Consider the following 25375-nt stretch of genomic DNA (forward strand, 5'->3'; position numbering starts at 1 on the left):
TGGAAAATCAGAAGAATCTAAAATGAGCTCAGTCTAGAGATTCACTGTGCTGTACGATCGACGTCACAGTCCTCCATTTTTGTAGTTCAATATAGCACACTGCTCTGTCTCCTCTGTAGTTCAAACACCATCATCTGACAATCTCACCATCTTTACATTCTGCGGTCATTTAACACAAAGTCTGCCTCTCCCCATCAGAGTCCACCATCTTTGTAGTCCAGACATCCTCCTCTGACATCATCACATCCCACCAGAAACATACATTACATCTCTTATCATGTCATTTGGAAATATGGCAGAGCGGTAAAGCCACATACCATGTAACTTAGCAGGCCATGGTTTGATTCACACTGGGGACCATTTGTTGTCATAAGATATAAAGCTGCGTTTCAAAAATGTATCCTAAATTGTTAAAGTGTAAAATATCAGTGTAATGCAAACAGACAGGCATCATGGGCATTCATCTGACTTTCAGACTGTCACCAAATACTATAATCTTATGGAGACAGTATGTTGGAAACTTCTTATATCCTTTGCCAAGGGCAAATTGTCATCTATGAAAAACTTTGCTTTATTCCAAGATCTGAGTGAGATTTAGTTGAGCAAGTTTCAACAAGATCAACTCATGTTCTGTATGTTCTTCTTCTTGCTCTGTTTCAGAGTGGCGTGAAGTGAGAGAAAAGTGTCCCGTTGTCAAAAATCCATGAAAACATTCTTGAGTACGTCTCTGTAGAAGGGGGAAGATGGCCCTGCCTTGGAAAAGATCTTATAAAGGTGTTGACCATCCTCTCTTTCTACTTGAGGTGTTCGATGACTGAGATATCCCCTCTCTCTGGGTCCAAACCGTTCATGAACAAACTGCCGTTTCTAGCCAGAGGTGTCGACAGGCCCTGCGTCCCAGCCTCCCTCTCGTTCTTGTCCCGTTCGTCGTTGAAATTGACCGACACGGTCCTCCTGGGCAGAGTGAGTTCAGGGGCAGGGCTGAATCCCAGATCTGTGGACAGTTTGCGTTTAATTGAAGCGGCACGCTGGAACTTATCGTAGATCTCGACGCTGACACGTCGACGAGTCTCCTTGATCTCTGCTGAGACGTTGGCCGTCCACTCTGCAGCGTGAGCTCGGATCTCTCCTACCTGCGAGGAGAGAGTCAGAGTGAGGTGAGTAGATAGTACGGAGGGATACACATGATGGCAGGTATGTCATGTCTGTTTTGATGTCAGTGTCAGGTGAACAGTTAAAGTAAAATGACGTATGATAGAGAGAAATAAAGAAGAGGAAAAATAGAGTAGAAGAGTACATGTGGAAGGTGCTTTTTGGTGGTTTTGTGTGAGGAAGGCTGTTAACACTAGTGGTCTGCAGGAGTGTCCAGGCTTTTCCAGACACTCTCTGGGCAGCTAGTAGATTATTTTCAGTTTGGTACAACATGAAAATGAACATCCGCTTGAAGCTCCATTGAAACTTTCCATCAAAAACTTTATTATCCAAGATATTCAAGGACTCTGACATCCAACAGTTGCCAAATCACATTATCCCTTTTATGATGTCCACGTTCAACTGTTTTTATTTTCCTTTTTCTCCACAACATGAAAAAAAAGAGAAAGAAATCCATGTATAAATCCACAGTATGTTCCTTTAATGATCTCTCTCTAATGATCTCTTATGGTTCATAAGAACTTCATTTAGAGACAGTCAGTACTCATCGCAGACTTGTGTGTCGGGTTTAGCCTTTAAGAGAGAGACAGAGTGAAATGGAGAGGGACGGCGTCACTGACCAGGAAGTCGACTCAATTACATTAAAGCAATGTATCTGCAACTACACAGGACTGCACAGAGTCCGATTAATCAGCTGTGGAAATGTGACGCACACACGCGCGCACACACACACACAGCTGAGTGCGCTTTAAAATATCAAAATAGCGATAACATCCATATTTCTGGTGGAACGGAGCATAATGTTACAGCAAAATTAGTCATTAAGCTGCAGACACGGACCCGTTTTTTATCTGACTTCCAAATCTAAAATATTTTATTATAAAAGGGTAAAAGAGAGTTATATCCTCCGAGAACTGACTGAATTTATAATTCACTTTAGGGAGACATCCACTGAATTACTGTCTGCACATCTCAAACACCTCAGTGTCTGCCTGTCTTCTTATATTAATAGTTTGACTCTGCAACACCTCAGAGGCTTTTACTTAATATAACAACTGTGACACAAGAAAAACACTGTTTAATAATATGCAGGGACAGTGAAACATTTCCTAGAACCAGTAACACTCAAGTTAAGGTGCCATGTTATGAACAAACTGTATGCAACATCATAAAACAGGCCAATTACTGCAAATGAATACAGACAAGTCTCTCATTGTTGCTCCTGTTTTCAGTCAGAGCTCTGCGGCGCACTAAAAAGAAAAGGCAGACTGAAAAACACAAAAACCAAAACCTTTTTTTATAACCAAGATATTTATCTGTCTTACTGGGGCACCGACGTGCTTCAGTTTGCTTCCTTAAAAGCCTTAAAGCCAGTCTGTTCTCAGTCGCAAACAACACAATACGCTCTCTATGCAGCGCCTCATGATAGTAACACACACACACACACACATTTACAGGCCTGTAAGCTGATATCACAGCAGGACTTCAGCATGAGAACCCACAGGGGAGCATCCATGCACACACACACACACACACAGTCATCTTTCGATCACTTTTGGGGACATTACATAGACTTCCATTCATTTCCTGGAGACTTCACCTAACCATAACAGCTACTTGTTGCCTATCCCTTACCCCTAACTACAACCTATAGCAATTCCAGATATTCGTAAGGGAATGTGTGTTAACTGAGGCTGCTAGAGTATACATGAATGCTATGATCACTACTCTTTAACCAGCTGGTCACAGGCAGGTAGATCAACCTTGGGGCCACGAAGAAATCAAATAGTCATATTCTAGAAAAATACAACCTTCAGAGCTTGGGAAACCTAGTCAAGCGTGCTAGTATGCCGTGTGTCTCATCTATAAAATGATTCATGGTGAGGCTCCTCCCCCTCTCAGTTGCATTGTTAGGCAATGAGTTAATACAAATCAGATTACATGAGGAGTCACTACAGAAAACTACATTATTCCACTAAGAAAATCTGCTTTCAGCCAGTCAGCCTTTTCGATCAGAGCAGCTCATGAAATGCTGCAGTTCACATCAGGTCCAGTTACAAACATGGATTACAAGCTATCAAGTCTGTCAGCATTCATTTGGATACCGTCATTATTTATACATACAGCTGGTGTGCCGCTAAACTGCCCTGTTGCTCGACCTAAAATAGTGTTACTGTTGTTACTTTGTTACTGTTTTTGCAAAGTTGTTCTGTAACTTACATGCATTTGCTCGTGTTTGCTTGTTGTTGTGTTGTTTGTTGTTTGTATTTTGCTTTATTGCCCCTTAATCTGCCATTGCTGCCCATGTCCTTTTCCTGCTTTTACTGGAGGCGACATGCCAACATCATGATTGTTGATTTAAACTTGTTTCCTGATTTTTAGGTTGCCAACTTTACACCTGGCCAGGGGCTACAGATGAAACTTCTGAGATATTTACAGTAATACTCATTAATATGCAATGTCACTGAGAAATACCTTAACCCTATCCCGAAACCAAACCAAGTCTTCCCCTAACATTTAATGATTTATGTTGTGGGGACTTGCGTTTGTCCCTGTAAGGAAGGCGAGTCCCCACAATGTGAGTAATACACAGATACAAGTCTTTCTCCCAAAATCTCTTATAATAGAATATGTGGTAACACTTTATGATTGTTATGAAAAAGTGTGACCAAACATGTTTGTTAGTTATCAACTGGCTAAATGTCAAGACCGACTCTTTATTCAGAATCACCTACTGTATCACCAAAATTCACTCACACTAGTGAAATCCAATTACAACAACCGAACCTCCAGGCTTTTCAATTAAAGGCTCCCTGGCGAAAACTCCCAGGCGCTCATTTTTATTTACATAACCTGTGTTATATTTAGAGCGCAGACAGCTCCAGACACATTTAAGGACATCATCACATATTCTACAAATCACCTCTTTCGTTCTCTCTCTCTGGAGATGCTCACAGTAATGGCCTCCGACCGTGTTTATGTGTTTGGATGGCAGACAGTCGATTAGATTAGAAAACAGTCTTATCACTGAAATGAAGTTAAGCAGAGGGCAAAAGTTGAGGCGGGAACGTGTCGCTGTAACCGACTAGCTTGGATAACCTGCGTGTCACTGTGCTGAAAGAGAGCCGGAAGGAAAGAGACAAAGAGACGGAGAAGTTGGGATATAGATCGACAGATGAACTGTGTGTGGAGAGAAAAAGAAAGAAAAAGTGACAGACAGGAGGTGCAAAAGACATGAATGGAGGAGTAAATGAAACCAGCAGTCTCATACCTCTTCTTTTGTCCTCTTTGAGATGACTCTGAGCCAGTCTCCTATCATGCTGAGGATGGCAGCAAAGTAGGCTAGTCCCACGAGAATCCAGAACCATACAACTGGTTTATAGTAATCTAAGTACTCTATTTCTGAACCACCTGGACACAGAGACAGAGGCAGACAGAGACAACGACTGTGAAACATCCAGGAGAAACAGTCTACCTGATGAGACATACAGGCATGATGCAGAGAGACAAACAGGATTCAATAGAGTTGTGTTGGTATTCAGTCACTGGCTTTGTGTTCGTACCTGCCACAAAGTCTCCAAATCCTATGGTGGTCAGGGTGATGACCACGAAGTAAAGGGACTCCAGCGCAGACCAACCCTCGATGTGTTTAAAGATGGCTGCCGGGAGCGCCACAAACAGCAGGCAGCCGAACAACACAAACAGCAGAGTGGAGATGACACGGATCTTTGTCTGACTGATGTCCCCGTGCTGCAGAGGAGACGGAGAGAGAAGCACAGAAAATTAATGATATGGACAGTGAATTTTAATTCAGTGACAGTACCTTTGGTCTGTTTGTGCTCACTGGAAACATGCATGAGGCTTACTATATATGCGTTTTTGTTTTTTCCTCTCCTTTGGTGTTTTATAGGTTCGTGTGCATGTAAAAGATCTTGGAAATTAAAAAAGGTCGAAGTCCGTACCAACAGAAGCTCCTCTCTCCCACAGAAAACACAGGAAGGGGAACTTGTTTGGCAGGTGCAGAGGCGAGCCCTGATATTAAAATGGCAAAATCCTGGCAAAAGAAACAGCTGCTAGCTTGTTTGTCTTTGTACTGTCAGCGACCAGGTTAGTGTTTGAGTAACTTGCCATTTTCAGCGTGTAGGTTGCTAGCGTGCATGTTGTTGTTGTTTCCTGTAGCGATGGGGATAGATAGACAGAATGGGAGAGAATGCTGCCTGAAATAGTCGGCCAACAGCAGGCTTATAGCCAACGTTTACATCTGATGAGTCAGACTATCTGTTGTAAGTCTTTGTAAAACAGAAGGTAGACTGACATTACTAACATATCATGTTTAGCAGATATAATGTTAAACATGTTCTCCATCCTCGTTTGGCCCGTGAATATGCTTACATTTGCTAATTAGCACTAAACATGAAGTAAAGCAGAGGATGATGGGTATATTAGTTTTGCAGGTATTTGCTCATAAATGATAGTATCGGTCAGGGCGTTAGATGACAAATCGGAGGATGACCAAAGTTATCATAATTCATCCTAAATTGGACAAATTTCAGACAATCCATCTAGTTGTTGTTGAGCCATTTCACCCAAAACCAAATGTCACACTCTAGTTGGTGCTAGAGCAAAAGTCAGTATCACCAAAGGAAGTACAATTCATCCCTTGGGAACCTTGACTGGAAACTTCTTGGCAATATATATTTAAATGTTGTTGAGATAATTCAGTCTGCAATGAAGTGACAGGCTGACTAAGAATAACTGAGCCAGCGTGACGCTGTTTAAGCAGTAATAACATTGTTCCATGAATGGGTCCCCTGGGTGCAGTAGAAAAGAAAAGACATTGGCAGTCTTCACTGACGATAATGCTGCCGTCTCGCACAATCTGGGCACAGAGCAATAAGGCAAACACACACTAACACAATGTCCTTTGTCCTCAGCCTGAATCATAATATTCATTACTGCGTCCCCTGGGTGCCCTGACAGCAGCAGGGGGAGCAAATAATTCTACACTCAGACTTCTGCTCGTTTCATTTGAGACTTGAAAGTAATTATTCGCAACAGCAACTCCGACTTTAAAAACTTTAAAAAAAAACAAACTTTTAGGGCCAATGATTTTTGTCATGGTTATCTAAACCAGCGCAGCCTGCAGAGAATCTGATCCTTTACTACTTTACATCTGGGTTTAATTCACACTGTCATGCCACAACTCACACAACAGAAACAGTAAATGTATGAAACTATGGCACTGCCAGGTCTTTGTAATAAAAGTTTCAAACAAGGAGAATGACACATGTCTGTTTCGGTGAAATCAGAGCCTAGCATGCTCGTTAAATCAGCTGTTGGACATTGTAAATATGATCTAACTGAGCTGGTGTGGGTGAGAAAATTGTGGAGAGTGCTTTGATGTAAATTATTCAGGATAGCCTATATATAGAATTGACGCCTGCAGACAATAAACTTGTACAAACTCACAGTGAAGTACAGTATGTGTGTGTCTGTCCACTTTACAGTACATGTTTGTGTGTGTTACTCCAGACTCACCACAAACATTTTCTCCACTCGGGCGATGCCCTTGCCGAATATGGTGCCGAGCTGATCTCCTACACCAGCCAAGAGGAACCCGAACAGAGGTATCCCGAGCAGCGCATAGACGATGCAGAAGATCCTTCCACCTTCTGTGTGGGGGGACGTGTTCCCAAAACCTGCAGAGACATCAGAAGGTAAAAGAGACTTAGAAATATATCAACGTTTCATGCTAAGCCCAGCCCGGACGTTACGTTCACATCGGTTTGTGTCATAGGTGTGCATATGTCCTTTCATGTTTGCATTACATGTTTATGACCTGACTGTCATATCAGGAGGTGATGGTGGATCTAAAGGTGAGACAGCCGCCAAGCCAGCAGTGTGAAACCACTGCATATTATCAAGGAGACCTCGGGATGATTTACAGTCGTGTTTGTGGCAACAAAAAACTGACATTTTTGAAGGGAAGTCAGGGAGACCTCGGGAACATCTTCAGCCGTGTTTGTGGCGACCAAAGCAGGTGATTTAATCCCAAAGATGAGCTTCTCCCAACCCTAACCAAGTGGGTTTTATGCCTAAACCTAACTAGAGCATAAGCACAGCATTGTCACAACATAAAATTTCAAGTTACATAAAGTTGCAACATAAAGAAATGTAAAGTTTAAACATCTCCATGGTTTGCAGAAACATTGCCAAAATTTACTGTGGCGACTGGGTTGGCTGCCCATATTGAAAGCAACAGGTGAGATGAATCACTGTTTGTGTGCTTGTGTAAGTACTAATTTATTTTAAATTTAACCTCTGAAGTAATAGCTTCAACAGCAGTGCTCCTGCAAATAGGTGTAATTGAGTGACTGTCTCTAAAACACACACACACACACACACACACAATGATTTAAGGCCACGGAGACAGCCCAGAGACATAGTTTGATTATATCCAGGCAGCAGATATAGAATCAGTGACGTCTCCGCTTGTCACAGCAGGAAGTCATGTTGCATAACTGACCGTAACAGTTTCTTTAAGAGCAGTAAATGGACACATCACACATTCATTTCTTGAAATATACCACATATACCTGCCAGGGCTCAACCATCACAAAAAGCCAGTCACCATAACAACTACTACATGTTGTAGTTCTTTAAAGGGGCTCTAGGTAACAAATAATACCAATGTAAATGTATATATCACTTTTTAATATGAGTGGATTGTAATGTGACGCAAAAAAATGAGACCTTCCTCGTCTCTCTCGGTTGCCTATACAAGCCTGTGGATGATTTGTTTCACGTTGTTTACTGCTGCTGGACTGTGGACTTCTTTGTGAAGGACTCGGGTCGAATTTTCCCACGACAGTCCAAAGGATGAGAGCAACGGTAGCCAACATTTTTCCTCCATTCTTTCTTTCTTCCTGAGCACTGTAGATTTTTTCTTTCTGAAGACGCTAACACTGATTTAGAAATTTAGTCTGCTAACATAAGCAAATGATTGGCTTCTAGCACAACACAGGTTCCTCTGTTCCTCTCTGAACCACTGATGGTCTGAATAAACCCAGAGACGCTGAGGGTGCATGTGTCCTACCGATTGTTGTGATGACAGTCCCAGCGAAGAAAAAGGCGGAGCTCAGGTCCCACAGGCTGCTGTGGTTGGTCAGTGTCCCTGCAGGGTTCACTCCTGACCGGATCGCAGACGCAACTTGCTGGAGGGGAAAAGAGGGAGAGAAAAATTATGTTTCACATCTAGAGTTATCAAAGAATAAATATGAGGCACTTTGAAATTCTGGTTTAAAAAACACATATTGGGTTACTGTCTCTCCGCTGTAAACAATATTATAATAAAAATTTAAGCAGGTGCTTTTGAGACATGTATTTCCTGTAGCGGTGCAGACAGTAAAAGTGTGTTTGTGTACTTTCCTGTCTTATGAATTAAAGATGGAAATATATAAAACTTAAGATGACTGTGGGTGAGGGAGAAATCTGGAGCTGTCATGGAGAATACATTAAGGTGAACGTAAGAGCCCCAGCAGGGTTCAATAGTTTAGCATCAGGAACAGAACTTAACACTTCCTCCTCCTCCTCCCGTCAGGCTGCAGGAGCTGTCCCTGGTGCTGAAACCACTGCTGCTGTGCTGAGTTAAAACTGTGTGCAACACATTCAAAACTTAAACCAGTCTCACCTTAACCAGCTCCTCCAGCTGGCTCTGGTTTACACAGGAGTGTCTGGACAGGAACTCCAGCTTCTGGGTCAGGATGGCCAAACGCTGGGCGCTGTCAGAGAGAGAGAGAGGAGAGGAAGTAAGTGAGGATGTGAAATAACTGCTTCTTAACTACTCAAAACACTTATTTGAAAAGGATTGCCAGCGAGATAACAGTTAGTGTTATTATTATTACTGTCCAGCACAGTCTCCTAAATTAAGCTGATTTAGTTTAAACTTTGTGAAATATACTCAGCTTGTGATAGCTCTAAATCATTCAGTGATTATCAGACTTTGAACTCACTCTGAAGTCAATGTAAAGATTAAAATGGAACTAATAGGCTCAGTACTTCCACACTGCAGTTTTCTATTGGAGTTTACCAGCTTGGTTTAATGCTGCGTTACAGTCAAAGTCCGAGGTTGGAATTTACTAGTCGAAATTTCCAACTAAGACCTTCAAGCATTCCAGGTGCACAACACCAAAAGTTAATCAATTAAAAGCTGACTTTACTTTTAAAGAGTCAGCTGGTTTCCCTCAGAATTACCAAGTAGTCTATTAAATTGAAGTTGTATGAGATAAAAAGTTTGAACAAGTTTAAATTACTCTACTTTATTTAGTAATTTTGAGGTAATCGGTTTCCTCAATTTTTTAAGTCACTTTGTCAGATTTCACAGTGCAGCAGTGTAAACTTGACCATCTCAGCTCGACTCAAGTAAGCTGACGGTGTCACCCGCAACTCAGTTTGTCAAGTAATGCACGCTGCATGTTTCAACAACCAATCTGCCCATTGGTGCTGTCATTGTTGTGCGACCTCAGACAACTGCTTCTTCATAAAGTCAGGCTAGATTTGCCCTGAGTTTAGCCTTTGAGTGGCAATCCACTGTACTTTTTCTAGTAGGAGGTCAGAAAGTGTAGACTTCCAAGTTGTCTTTAAATGCAGCACCAGTCAAGTAAATCTGGACGTCGTTGGTGTAGATGGAGAAAGAAATCTCCTGCAGGATTCTGGCCAAAACCACATAGAGATTAAATTATGGAGGCCCGATTATAAAACCCTGGGGGACTCCACATGTTATAGTGATCCACTCAGATCAGTGGATTGATAAACAGAGCGTGAATAGATGGGTGGATGGCTTTTCTGTTAGTGAGGCAGACAGACAGACATAAAATATAACCTGCCCACCTCTCGTGAGGCTGCTCCAGGGATCTGAAGACTGCTGCCCCCATCACCAGGTACAGAACCACCAGGAGAAAGATGGCTGACACCGTCTTCCATTTCATCACTGTGGCAACCACCTGCAACACTTCAGCTGATCAATCAACCCTCATACATACAGCAGGCCTCCTGAACTAACCTATATATAGCGTTGTTCCCCTCTCTGTGGAATAAGCACATTATGAAATATTAAGTAAAAAACAACTTTTAAAATCTGGACCTCCCTCACCTCACTCTCCTCCCGGGGAGTCAGTGTGATTGGCTTTGTGGAGAAGGAGAGGCGGGGCTTGGTGTTGTGAGTGGCGGATTTAGGGTCCAATAAGTCTGGAGCTGCCACTGTCAGCGGGGAAAAAAGGAGAAAATGGCAATAAGACTTTTTTTCCCCACACTTTTCTCTCCTCCCGGTCTCTGCTCTCTTGCTCCGGTCAAACACATTTAGCTGCTAATTTTAGAAGTCCTTATAAATAAATCACCAACCAGGCCTTTAAACGGCCTTTAAATCCTGACACCGGTGAAAGCATGAATTAAGCACAAGCATTTAGTCTTCAGGCACTTTCTCCAGTTCATGCTGCGACACGTGTGTGTGTGTGTGTGTGTGTGTGTGTGTGTGTGTGTGTGTGTGTGTGTGTAATGTGTGCGTGTGCTTTTAGAAGATACGGCAAGTAGTTGAGAATAAAAGGTTTGCTGAGAGCAAGAAGAAAGAGGGGCATGAGAGTCGTGTGCCTCTTTCATGTAAGGGGACAGATGTGGGGAGATGGTGAAGTCTGTTGAAGTTGAGTTGATGCACATGAGTGAGAGTTGTATTTGATTATGAAACCTCTGTAACCAGGTCAGATATCCAAACTATGGCAGATATGATGAACAGATAAATAACACTCAACAGCTCAGTTTTATATCTGTTTTTTTAATTCTGATATATCCTGTGTCAAGACAGAGACGAGAGACATTTTAGTGGAGATGGTAGCCATATGTTGAAATAAGTGTCCTCAGTTTGTCCACTTAGCTTAAAGAAATCACAGTTACGGTATGTGGATATCTTTGGCTTTAACAGTTTTGATGTCACCTCTGCCTGCTTGAAGCATCACTTTTCATGAATTATCTTTTTGTCAGAAGTCTCTTCTCTTCTGTCTGCACCAGCACATAATCTAGGCGCACACGATATCACATCCTCAGCTCATGCTGTAAGAAATTACGATAAGTTTAAAAGTGGCGGTGTTTAAAGTTACCGCTGAATATCAGGCGCTTTGGTGCGACCAATGAAAATGTTTTGTCGGACTTGACAGATTTTTGGGCATGTGTACGACCTGTCCTGTTTAAAGGTGCAATATGTAAGAATTGGCCACTTGATACATTCATATCAGCGGAGTTACCACTAATTGCTGCTAACTGTAGCTGCCCTGATTGGACTGGGAGCTTTGGGGACCAGGGGAGTGGTTAGCATCGTAACTTCAGGAGATATCTCTCCCACACAATACACAGACACCATACTGTTAAAACTAACATTCATTCAGTTAAATATTTTCAACTTAAATCTTACATATTGCCCCTTTAAATGAGAATAAACATTTGTATTGTACACCACCATACTGTATACTCCCATTGCTGTGTGACGAGGTAACACAACAGGTATGCACAAACTGCTAAAACTCACAACAAGCGTTGATTTATGCCTTTTTCTTTAAAAGATTCAATCTACATACTAAATATACAAACTTTTATTTTAGTATGTGCTGCTGAATGAAATAATCTTTCATCAGATCACCGTAAAAACATTTATCTCCTTTTGTCTTCACTCTTCACTCAGTATCTCAGTAAACTCTTACACATCCCTGCTCAGCTTCAGCAGACAGTTTGTGATGACTTAATACAAAGTTAAAACTATGGGAAATAATGTTTTAAAAGTGACAATGATCCTGAGCTTTACACAAAGTTGAACATATGAGTTCATTTATTCATCAATTAAAACATTTCATTCCAGTATAAAAGAATAACTGAGGGTAACCACTGAAACTCCTGATGTTTAGCTGCTTTCGAGAAACATTTCTGCAGGTTGTCTGACAACTTGAAATATTCTAGTTCAATAAATATTTAATGGATTGAAACAAACATGCAGTGAGTGCAGCTGTGCAGGAAGCAGAGCTGCTGGTGTCAAAGATAATCTCTCCCTCTCTCTTCTGCATGCATCCTCTCAGAGGAGAAGTGAGACAAGTGGAACAACTTGCATGAGCTTCAAGAAGATGCTTTTAATATATCGCATTAAAAAAAGTGTTTTTAAAAGTGCAGCAGACAGCAGGTGTGCTCTGAAACCTGTTCACCAGCTGCACCACATGATGAAGAAGTTTGTGTACTCACTCCTTGTTGTTGCCTATCCAATGCCCTCCGCTCTCCTCTTCTCCTCATCCGGCGCCCTCACTGCGTTTAGGGGAATCTTTCCTCCTCTGCGTGTCTCCTCCCTGCGCTGCTGAAGCGGGGGGACGAACAGGCGCTCCGTGTTTCTTCCGCTCCTCTCCTCTAACTCTGACCGCTGATCGGACACCGACGCTGCGCCTCGCTTGCTGGTTTTATTGCCTCCGCATGTCACTGCGAAGAGCTTTTTCTCTGAGCGTTTCTCTCTCTCTGTGCGTCCTCCTGCTCTCTCGGCTCTCCAGCATCCACTCCGCTCCGGCTGCGCTCTCGCTTTTGAGCGCACCGGTGGAGCGGCGGGATAACACCGAGAGGAAGGAGGAGGAGAGGGGTGGAGAGAGGGGGGAGTGGGTGGAGGTGCAGGACGCAGGGAGGTGGTTCCCAAACCGTGGTCCAGTGAGCCATGGGATGTGATTGATGGAGTGAGTCCCCGTCTGAAGCTATTGTGGTGCAGTATGTTGGTTTGGGTTTTTTAAAATTAGTTTTTAATGCCTGAACAAACTAAATAAACAAACTCATGACTGAATAAACTGAATAAACAAACTGACCTTAAAGGAAATCACAGTTTCATACTGTTTCACTTTGTTTAAATGTGGCGGACCCTGCCACCTTTCTAGCTTCAAACAGTGTGAGGACCTTATTTTCCTCTGAGAACAGCTCGTTTATTCAGATATAGAAAAAATAAATATTTCTGAGTTTGTATTATTACCTCATTAATATTGTAAATATTAAAACTCTGAGTTTGAATTTCTTCTCCAAAAACTGCATAGTGCCCCTTTAAAGGATAAGTTCACCCAAAAATGAAAATTCAGTCATAACTCATCCTCGAGCAGATGGAAAGTTTGATGATGTTTTATAGCCCACAATAACAACATTTCTGGAGCTTCACAGTGTTGCAGCATACTCCTAAATAACTGAAATACATGGAGAGTTGTTTTAAAATGTAAAAAAAACAACTGGATAAGATATATAACATGGGTCCATAGAGCTTGTCCAAGCCTGCAGAAGCCCCGAGATCCAAAATCGATTTGAAAATGTTATTTACACCTTTTTTAAAGCTGGAATTACTGTAGCCAGTACAATACTACGCTAAAAGGTTAGCACGTGCCCTGTCCGAAGATGGTGCACGAGCTCACCTGCACATCAAGAATGTAACATCTCTTCAGGATCAATGTTGTATTTTATGATTTTATTTTCCATTTTGCATGAGGATGAGTACTAGTAGTTTCTCAGTATCTTAATATTTGCACAAAATATACAAATTTGTTTATGGCAGAACGTTTTTGAGTTGTAGCCTCGTAGATTGATCCAGTGAACCACTGACATACAGCACAAAGCTAGTTTGAAAGATGTCTAACATGGATGGCTGCACACAGGCTGAAACACAAGGACTGAAATATTCCTTTATATGGAACATGCAAGTAGGATGACTTCTATATTTTCTCCATAATCTGCACCATTTTGTATGGACTTTTTACTGGCAAACAAAGCAAGACAATGCTCACTTGGTCCAGTGTGTTTATACTGTAGCATTAGACATACGCAATGGAAATGTTCTCTAAATATTTAACCAGTATATGTACTGTGAATCCACTGAGGGAACACATAGCTGGTTTATCATCATACTCATTCCCTGCAATCATACACATCTTATTTGCTCGAGGATACTGACCTATATTACCATGGCTACAATTTAAAGAGGTCATATTGTGCTTTTTGGGTTTTTGCCTTGCCTTTATTGTGTTATGTAGCATTTTTGTGCATGTTAAAGGTCTGGAAAGTGAAAAAGCCCACACCAAAGGGATTTACTCTCTCCCACAGAAAACACTGCTCCTGCACTGCCTGAAACGCCTGGTTTGGAGTCAAGCCTTTACTTCTGTAACTTATGAGCGTCACTATGTAACAGGCGTTATATAAATATATATTTTTCTATATTTATTATAAAATATATACACTCCAGTCAGTCAGCAGACATACAGTTGCTGCTAGTGTAGCTGTGTTATTTTAGATCACACTACACAACTACTCTGTCTCTGATTGGCTACATCCTGCCCGTTAAGTAATGAACATGTGCAACTCTCACCAAAGATTGAACAGAGGCGATATGTCTCACTCTGTAGCTAAAATGGAGCGTTCAAGACACAGTGTGAAAAGGGATGCTGCAGCAATGCACCATATGAGAAAAAATAATGTGTTTTTTGAAAATTAAAGTATGTAAAGCTATTCTACTAGGACCCCAAAATAAAAGTATAAACCTGGAAATTAGCATTATATGACCTCTTTAAATCCAGACTATGAATCCAGAGAAGAGAACGACAGGTGTTTTCATCCACTGAAGTGATCAAATATGCCTAAAAAGGCCAGTTATGTTACAGGACTTTAAATGGAGACTATATAAATCAAAGCTTACTGCTCCAAAGTAGGTTTCAACAACAAACACAAGTGGCAGCTTTTGGAAATTCTTCAGAGGATCAGTCTCCAGTTTGGCCCTCTGATTAAAACCAAGACCTTACTGCTGAGTTAGACCTTACTGCTGAGTTAAAGATTGCAGTGTGTGTGTGTGTGTGTGTGCGTGTGTGTGCTTTCAGGCTAATTAAGGCCCTTGAGGTGTAGAGGCAGCACTGGTCGACATGGTGTTCATGTCATTCCCCTCCATGCATGTATTACAGTTTGTGTATTTTAAACACTCTCTCCACACGCATTCCCAAAACAACTCTGTCTTTTTTGCCTTTAGGTATCATCCATCTCTCGTGCTCCGCTGCTCCGCTCTCTTTTCTTTTCTTTCCATCCCTCCCACTCTCCCCATCCGTCTCCCTCTTCCCTCTCTCTGTCTCTCGGCCCCATGATGAGAACTTAATAGCAGTTTAAATGTTCGTGTTTTCACCTCATGACTCCAACTTCTGAACGTTAATTACACGCCTATTTATACAGCCAAAGATAGATACTGTGTGGGACTGACTGAGTGTGTGTGTGAGCGTGTCTGTGGGCAAATATGATGTGTGTCGCACATGAACCCCCTGTTAGTTACTGACTGTCTGTCTGTCTGTCAAATATCTCAAGAATCACTGAGCAGATATCCTCCAAACTTGGCAGATGTAAGGCTGGGGACCCGAGGATGTGCACTGTCGAGTGTGAGTTGTTTGGATGAGAAATCATTAAAAGAAACATTTAGCAGATCTTGATCCTTCCAGTATGGCTGCCACACAGACACATACAGTAGCAGCCTATCGGGCAGAGATGTGGATCAAGTCATTGTGACTTGGACTCGTTTGATGACTTGCAACATGACTTGACTTAAGACATGATGACTCGAATGGCTTGTTTGAGTTCATTTTATCTTTTCAGTTTAGTTTTTCTGTATTTGTTAGCCCGGCTCTCAGTATTTTACTGTTTAAACGTGATGGGGAGAGAATGTATTTTGATTGAAGAACAAATTAAGAAACAAACAGACGTTATAAAGTTTTGTTTGATTCCGTTTATTTCACTGAATATCGACAATTATAATACAAATTCCTTCCTTGTTATACTTTTTGAGCAGGTTGGATAAATTAGTCAATTATATCATTATCATCATTGACAGGTACTAAAACCTTTTTTAGAGAAACTGCAGGGAAGATTCAACTTTCTCAGGTGGGAAAAAGTAACTTGACTTGAGTCACACGTCTGCTATCAGGTGTTGTTTTTTTCTCCACGACTGTTCATCCGAGGGCAACTTCACACTTGGCAGGTGTATTGGTGAAGAGGTCAGCTCTGGAGAAATTTTATCCAGAGGTGGTTGCAGCCTGTAGGGGAAACATTTGCTGACCATTGTTTTAGATATCAGAACTCCTTCAAAGTTGCTTGAGTTGTGTAATCCATCAGAATGAACATCAGCTTTGAAACACAACCTTCAGAGATCAGAGAGCAGGTAAAAATGCACTGATGGCCACTCACGAGGCCCGTCCTAGCCACAAAGCATCTTAACGGTTTCCTATGAACAACGAATAACAGAAAATCAAGTTTAAGTGAAAATGAACACATAAATATTGTTGGAAATGTGAAATGACAGTTCAAACAATGCCACTGTTGTTTTCCAGATCCTGCTCTTGAGTTTCATCACGTAGATTGCATGACTGATACTTCAACAACCTCTCATGTAAACTCATTATCTCATACTTTCAGTCTTCAAATAGGTAGTTAAAAATACATATGCACTTTTTGCCAATTCGAATTAATCTAGTCTGGATATTTTTTCACATGTTCTCGTTGTCAGGGTGGTCCTCTGAGTCCTCTGCTCACAAAAACGCTTGATAGAAATATTATTTCAGTTGTGTGTTACGTGCCTGTGGCTGAGAAGTGTCTCGTGCTCATTTAGAAATTGATTGCTTAATGATAGCAGTCAGTTTGGTGTAAGATCATCAATGATGCTGATACTTAGTCACAGCCAATTAACGCAGCAGTGACCAAATATAGAACTCTCATTTGAGCTTATTTTCCCATCATTTGTTATTTGTGTTATGCAGTCTGTCTGAAGGCTAAAAACAATACGAATGCAAATATTCTCCTGCTGTGGAATGAAACCAAGAAAAACTCATTCGTGCTCCGCATACAAGATGGCGTTGAAACAGTGTATTTTCATTAAATGTTTTTATTATTTTATTTAATTTTGTGGATCACGAAGCCCGCGGTATCACGCTGACCTTTAATTAGGGAATTAACAAAGACCAGCCAGCTTCTGTCTGCATGCAACATGTGTGCAGCTGTTTAAACTCATTTATTAGCCACTGTTTTCTCATTTCTGCAGACACACGCAGGATTTATCTTTAGCCCGTCTTAAAATAAAACACTCTCAGCTGGAAAAGTTGACTTCTAACTTCCAGTCATTACATGGGATCTGATCAGATAGAGCTTTGACAAGTGAGCTCCTCTTCTGTGCTCATAAGCTAAACTTTACTCTCATGTGGAAAACAAGCGTGATCCCTTCTGACCTTTTCTGACATTACCATAACCCCATGACCATTTTAATTACCGCAACAGATTTTTCCACCATTTCTAAATCCCTTGTTAGTGCATCTGTACGTGACTTTGTATGTACGTGTGCTTTTGTGTGTGTGTGTTTGTTTGTGTCTGTGTGTGCCCTCTACTGTAGGTGTGTATACACATGTATGTGTTTGTGTATGTATGTGTATTTAAGAAGCAGAGTTGCTCTTACAGGTGATTGGTCCTGACACTGTGGTGCCCCCTCAGATGCCTGTGGAGAACTGACCCTGGGTCCTCGGGACATCATGTCCTGGCGAGACACAAGCCTGCAATTATGCACCCTGAAGCGGAACTGCCCACTGTGTGTATGTGTGTGAGTGTGAGTAAGTGTGTGCACAAGTACAGTATGTGTTGCCAGTGTGCAAGAGAAACATCCTGACTTGGTGAGAAACTGCAACAATGACTCTGTGTGTGTGTGTGTGTGTGTGTGTGTGTGTGTGTGTGCGTGCGTGTGCGTGTGCGTGTGTGTGTGAAGCCACTGTAACAGAATTAGTGCTTCCTCCGGTTTTCCAGCAGTAATGACCTGGACCGCGGAGGAATTAGCTCGTGGAATGTGACAGCAAGTATTTCAAACAACCTGTTGACACATTGTGGAGGCTTGCCTTATTTCTGAGGATGCAAATCCCCATAATGTTAATCATTAAAGCAGCTACAAGGAGCTTTCAATTTGTGTTTATTCTGTGGACAAAAGCAGAATGAGCACCACCTCCTGATGTCTCCTGACTAGTTACGGGGTGCATGAAAGAAAGACGCAACATGTTTTTAGTACTTTTTTCTTTTTTAAACAGCTGTTTAAAAAGGCGGTGAGGTCAAATAAAAAAAAATTGATATATCAAATAGCACATGTGCATGGATTGATATTCGCATGGACCAGCCAGAGGGATACTCTGCTGTGTTTGGCTGTTATGTCAAACATCAGTTGCCTCACAGTAAAACAACCAATCACATGAGCACAGAAGAAGAGTTTCTGATTTTCATTTGCTTCAACGTTTTCGGAGTTGAGATATAGTCAAATATTGGTAGGGCCATGTATATATGCAAACCTACGCCCTTGGGTTAGGTTAAAACAGGGTTGGTGTCAGGATTAAAGTTAGGCAAGTGGTGGTAGTACACTGCAGTTCACACAAAAAAATTGACCTATACACGTGTTACACTGACCTGTTACACTGTGTGATCTAAATCCAAGTCGACAGTATCTAACGTGCTTTGGGCCATAAATGTTTTCTGCTTGTGACACAGCTTTGTTCGAATCAAGCTGCATGAAGCAGCTGTGATGACCGTTTTCATTAGAAGTCAGTTTGTGGGATTTGTTAAAAGGTTGTAAAATCCATCTTTCCCCTTGAATTGCCTAGCAACGACCTCACAAATGCCATTAAGGCAGAGTGTCTGTGGCACTACGGTTAGCGACACATGTAGACGAAGAGTTCCTGATTTTCATTTGCTCTGAATTAATATTGATGGATTAACATGGCTTAGCAACGAGCTTCCAAGAAGTCCAACAAGTAAAAACAGATTCACTGATGAGCTGAAAATAGTTCCAGATTGTGCAGCATAGCTTCAAGTTGGGGTCTCAGTTGCGAGGCTGAAGTGAAAATGGCTGTTGGTGTTATGGGAGGCCCATGCGGTGAATATCAGTGTTAGGAGGACATCTCCACATTAGCAGCAATGACCGTAAATTTTGCCATTATTACGGTAAGCGTCTGTTGATATTATATTGCGGTCCAGGGTTAAAAATAGCTCACATAGTTTTGATTGTTGGGGCCACAAAATAGGGGAACCTAATCCTTGTTACATAACTGAATGGGGTTGTGTGTGCGGGGGGGTATGTGTCTGCCAATGTACGTGCTCATGTGAGAATGCATGTGAATGCACTTGGGCTATGCTAAAGACAAACAGAGCCATGCAGTTGCGTGACATGGTGCTGGGAAGTGGGAACAGGAGCTGGAAAATACAATTAGCGAGTGAATTGGTCAAATTTTTAGAAGGGAATGTAATCCCAAAAAATACTGCCTTATACTTCCCTGCTCTCTGTTCTGTACGTGGGCAAATAAAGTGTCTGTCACGTGCTGCATCTTCAGATTAAATCATTGTCCACCATGCTGGAGAATATGTCAACAGGCGCTGAGATTTCAATCCGTTTCCATCGAATTTAAACTTACGAGTGATATTTTGTGAGATTTCACCAACCGGATTAATTTCATGTACTGGTCACATACAGTGGCTGGATGGTTGAAGTGTAGTGAAAGGCTCTAAATTCTCCCTCTCTGTCACAATTCTGATAAAGGTTGAAGGGATGATGCATCCTGGAACATTACTATGGCTTTCAAATTTGGACAAAAATAGGATTTGATTGATTTTGGCCCTTTTTTCTGAAGTTTTAACACTATGGTCTGATCTACTGCAAGTTTGTAATGTGTAGTTTTGAAGAAAAAAAAACATGGCTCTCTGAGAAAAAATACAATCCTAACAAATACATTTTTTAAAACAAAAAAAACAATTTTAAGCATCTGAACAAGATGAGTGCAGAGGAGGATGGTCTAGTGTTATACTAAAAAAGAGAGGGTCAGGAAGAGGAGATGTGAGCAGAGGAGAGCGGGTTAGAAAGTGCAGTGTTGCCACCGGCACTGACAGGAATGATGATCAAAGTAGATCCCACAAGAGAAAAAAAGTGAGTTAAAAATAGAGCAGCGTGGTTAAAAAAAGACACAGTATTCACCTTTGTCTGGTTTTGGCAACAGAGCAGAGATAATGTTCTCTATACATACAGTATGTGTGGGAGTTTACACTGCTGTTGGCATTTCTGTCACTTTTCTATGAGTCCTCTTCAGGTTGAACAGCTTTGATATTTACTATTGTTCTTAGTTTATAAGAAATTGGTGATATCAGCCCATTTTCACAGTGTTGATAATAAAATTAACATTACATTACATTAACTAGAAGTGTGATCGCAGTAGATTGCTGATCTCTGCCTATCTCCATAGTCAGCGTAGGATGTAGCGAGGGTGTCCCTGCAAAATAAAGTCGGGATGAACTTACCCCTTGAATCACTTCCCTTTCTTTCTTTCTGTTTTCCTCACAGCAGGCGGTGGTTATGCACCTTGATGCTGGTTGCCATTCGCCATGAAACAGAAAACTTTGTTCAGTGTAATGTGATATTTGTGCATTGGTCCGACATCATACACAAAATGAGGATCTATCTGTTGGAGGAATCTGTTGAGTAGAGATCCAGAGAATTAGAAGCCAGATGAAGCTTTGAAACCTTCACCTCCATGCTGTTAAATAATAAATTACAATTTCACCGGGTTAATCAATCAATTATAAACCACTTTTACTCACAAAAATACGCAACTACACACTGGAACTCTACTTGGGTTCACTCAGTAGTATTTGGCTCTGAAATAATGTCTGTTGAAGCTCTGTTAGATTCAGGCTCATTCCCTGCTGCAGACTATAATGGAGCATCGCTGTGGACTTATATTATTGTCAGTATTCTGCAGCGACCCCTGATATCTGTACAAAAAAGTGTCCCCTGCTCTCATTAACTGCTGGAACTGCAAAGACAAAGACAAAGGTACACTAAAAATCTTGCTCATCAGCTGTTTTGGATGCTACTGGATGAGAATTGAATGCTTTCACAGCCAACTAAAAGTGACCTGCATCTGTGACTGGAAGCCGCCTCATCGCAAAGCATCATCAGCCTTATTAGGCTCGTGTTTTTCCCTTCGACCAAAGTACACACACACACACACACAGTCATGGCAATAGGACTCTCATGTTAACAACAACAGTACATTCTGTGCGGTGTGATCTGTTAGAACAACATCGCTGCCTGATGGTCCAATTTTCTGCATCATGACTCTGTCTTTCTGTTTGCCCGCTGTGCGTGAGAACAAAAAGTGTTTTTCTAAATGAATTGCATTGCCGTTACACACACACACACACACACACACACAAACAGATACTGTACCAAACCGTAACTCATGTTAACAATTACGGTGTAATCTCCGTTCCTGTAAGTGAGTGTCAGTAGGAAGTTTGTGTACCAGCCAGCTGTGAAATAATGAGCCACTACAGTGCTAAGCCACTCAGTGAGGCACGCATGGAGATTTTTCAGAGTATTCATGTGCTCATGTGAGTGACAGTTGTTCACGTCTGGTTATAAAGCTGTGACTGGTCTTTCCTAGTCACAGGTCCAAGTCTCAGAGTTTATAGTGCACCCACAAACTTCCCTCCTTGACCTTCAAACTGTGCAACTGCATGTGTGCAAGTTTGTTTTTATCAGTTTGAAGTTTGTTTCTTTCCGTCTACAGTTATTACAGAGCCCAAAGGATATTACAAATTGAGACCCACCCCAGCCACAGTCTGTTCACCCTGCTGCCATCTGGCAACAGATACAGAAGTATCTGCTGTCAGACCACCGGACTATGCAGCAGTTTCATTCCTCACGCTGTGAGACTCCTGAAATCATCCTCAACAGTCCATTATCAAAAAAAGATCTAGCAAGACTCAAGGACTCAGTCATTATTTCATTTTTTAAACCCTCGTTTAAAAAATGACAATAAATGTACCTTGTGCTTTGCAATGTGAACTAATGTTTTATCTCTATGCAACTCTTAAGTGCTGTATCGTAGACAACTGGATGTGTTTCAGTTCACTGCTGCCTTCTGGCAGAAGATACAGAAGTCAATGAAACTCATCCAGTTGCCTACGATGCAGCATGTAGAATTACCATGACCTGGATGACTGAGAACCTTCATCAACATCTTACGCTTGCAAAGCTTTGGAAAGCAATTTTTTTTTTGTACAAAACATCAGCATTTCAGTGAAACACTGAAACTCAAACGCATGCGCCTCAATATTTTGGACAATGTTTCAGATGGACTTCAGTTGCACTTTTGACCACAGTCAGTGGAAACTACAATGTCATGTCAACTCAGAAAACACTGACTACTTAATTGGTTTCACAGTAATGTGAGGTGACACGACACGGGGACAGTTACGGGAGATACTGTCCTTCAACCATTAAAAGATGGATTTCTCCTTTGGGATCAACAAATATCCCAAAATGATGAGATCAGGTTAGAGCTCAATTACACTGCTGTGCTGAATAAACTGACCTTCTGTTGTGCTCAGCTCATATAGATTGGACGGTGTGGATGTGGGAAAGAGTATTTGAGTGTGTGTGTGTGTGTGTGTGTGTATGTGTTCCATGGGTAATAGTCCAATCATCCGGTTGAATAAATCTACAATCCAGACACATCTGTACAAACACACGCTGCATTGTATCAATTCATATTCCCAACTATTTCTTCTGCCGCTGCCCTGCTTCAATCTCAGTTTCACCTTTCATGTTTCTCAATGTGAACCACCCTTGTTTCCATCTCTCTCAGAACAGTTTTTTTTTCTTTTCTTTTTTTTCTTTTCTACAGTTTTCTGCAGTTCCCCTACCCTCCCTCTCACCACTGCTTTTCACCCATACAATCCTGAACAACTGCAGTGAGGCTGCAAACTTTAGTGCTGGCAGAGTACTGCATGTGTGTGAATGTGTGTGTGTGTGTGTTCATGTGCTGCGATGTTGGCATCTCAACAGAGTTTTTCTATTTTTAGCAATTTGAGGGTAAAGTCTAGCATTACCTAAGAGGGTGTGAGAGATATGGACATGAAGGAGAAAAGCAGATGGGAAACAGATAAAAACAGACAACCAAGGAGAGTGAGGTGACGAGCGAAGGAATCTAAACTTTTGTTAACTCAGAATAAACCCCTAAAAATGTATCAACTCGTTTTCAAGGACTGAACATTTTTCTTTATTTCCCTCCATTTTATAGCCTATAGCCTTTGTCAGGTGTTTATATGGGTGTCTCGCTGTGGACAGATTCTGTCAGCGTGAAAGCGTCACAACCAAGGCTGAGCGTGGTCCAACTCATGGGTAATGAGTCTCATGTAATAAATGTAGTAATGGCTACTGAGTACTCATGGGTCAGAACTTGAACATGTTGACACACGTCTCAGTGTGATCCCATCGCAAGAGATTATCATTACATAGACTCTTTAGATATACAACGTGTATCTGTGTATTTAAGTTGCTGCACAGTTTGTAGATGAGAACAGAAATGCACACGTGTCTGACAAAACCCACCTGCCAGACAAGTTTTCTGCTGTTTCAGTGTTTGGAGACAGCAGCACGGGTGCAATCAATACTTTCCTCTTGGGACTAATGAACACAGCACACTTATCATACAAAACTGGGACACTTGCCTTGACCTGTGTGTGTGTGTGTGTGTGTGTGTGTGTGTGTGTGTGTGTGAGCCAAACCACGCGCTACTGAAACCTGATGCAAAGTGTCACAAATGTCACATCATGCAATAATTATGATACATTACAATGTGTCACGTGTGTGATCAGTTTACTTTAAATTATGCAGTAATTAAAAACTAATGCATACAAACAGTTTAAAAGTCTCTTAATTTGTAATCCATTCAGAATCCATTAACAATGAGACCATTTTGCACACACAGTATGTTCTAATAACATTTTTATCCTTAACTTCTTCATATTTAATTATATTCTCCAAATGAGTATGATCATTTTCTGCACGGTAACTCTGAGGAATCACTTCAAAATAAAGCGTTAGTGGGACATCTTGTGGACACCTACCAGCAGTGCATACAGGACATTTTCTTTAACACTGTGCTATTTGGGTAAATTCAGAAAACATAATATACATTTTAATTACTATTTTCTGTTATCAATAAGTCCTTATGATATTTTATTCAATTTTAGCGAAGAGGCCAACATAAATTGCATCACAATAACACTATATTTAATGGCAATATACAGGCTCTAACTTAGCTACCTGTGCCCAATTTCAGGTGAATCAATTAGTTTGTTATTCCAGCTATAGAAAAAAGAGTGAATAAAATGGTTTCTTCCAGCACCAGTGCCACATATATCCTACGCATACTTACACACACAACTAGCTGTGTTAATACAGGACTGTGCTGATGTAAACAGAGGTGTGTGTGTGAAGTGCTTGATGTCAGCCACTTGTGTGAACAAGGTGCTGCTCATTCTGGCCTTTAATATAATAAAATTACATAAATCTGCCTCCAAATATTGGGCAGGTCCTTCATGTCTCCAAAAACTATACTTGTACCAGGTACTAATCATGCTGAGACTGAGTACAGACTGAATCACAGTGTTTGTTTACAGCTACTTTCTGGTAGAAAACACCTGCATCACGCACTAGCTGACATTCATTTTATTATAAGTGTATATATGTATTTTTTATTTTATTTTTGTTGTTAATCTAAAAGGGACTGCGCACATTTAAAAAAATAAAGCACAACATGAAGGTCAGATAGGTCGGACAGCATGTTTTACTGTGTCTGTGTGGCGGAAAACGACAACAGAAAAAGGGATAAAAACACAGACACATATTTCCATAATGCAAATCAACTGCGAGTAATCTACCCGGAAGTGCCTGTTGTTGTCACGCACAAAAGCCTCCCAGACAGACTGAGGGCACTTTTTTTTCCTTTTCTACAACCCTCCCTGCTGTCTCGCAGCCTACTCCGGGAAACCTGACTGTCGGTGCGGACGTGGCGCGGCGGAAAACCCGGAGAGAGGAGCACGAAGAGCGGCCGTCTGCGCAGACTCGGTGACACGGCAGTGGCGTCGCTCCTCCACGTGGACCCTGTCATTGACCAAAACACCGCGGTCTCCGTGGCAGCCGGGGAGGGGGGGCGCGCGTGCCGCCGCCGCCGTTGCGCAGTGCAGACCGGGCGGCACGAGGCGGGGCGGAGGTGCTCTCCAGACATGAAGCTGTGAACCAAAACCCGACCTGAATTAAAGCTTTTTTTTTTTTACCGTCCACACATCA

At 41.6% G+C, this 25375-nt stretch overlaps 1 protein-coding gene across 1 annotated transcript; it reads right to left on the reverse strand.

Moving 5' to 3' along the window:
* Positions 1-794: 794 nt before the first annotated feature.
* LOC140994292 (potassium channel subfamily K member 2-like) lies at positions 795-25313 on the reverse strand. The gene is made up of 9 exons (XM_073463860.1): positions 25067-25313; positions 10304-10410; positions 10042-10154; positions 8843-8933; positions 8249-8366; positions 6691-6851; positions 4716-4902; positions 4424-4563; positions 795-1133 (listed from the first exon to the last, which is right to left on the reverse strand). Exons 1-9 carry the CDS (start codon positions 25311-25313, stop codon positions 795-797), a joined length of 1503 nt encoding a protein of 500 aa, XP_073319961.1.
* Between the last annotated feature and the right edge of the window lie 62 nt (positions 25314-25375).

The sequence above is a fragment of the Pagrus major genome, chromosome 4 (genome assembly GCF_040436345.1).
Source record: "Pagrus major chromosome 4, Pma_NU_1.0".
Classification (NCBI taxonomy): domain Eukaryota; kingdom Metazoa; phylum Chordata; class Actinopteri; order Spariformes; family Sparidae; genus Pagrus; species Pagrus major.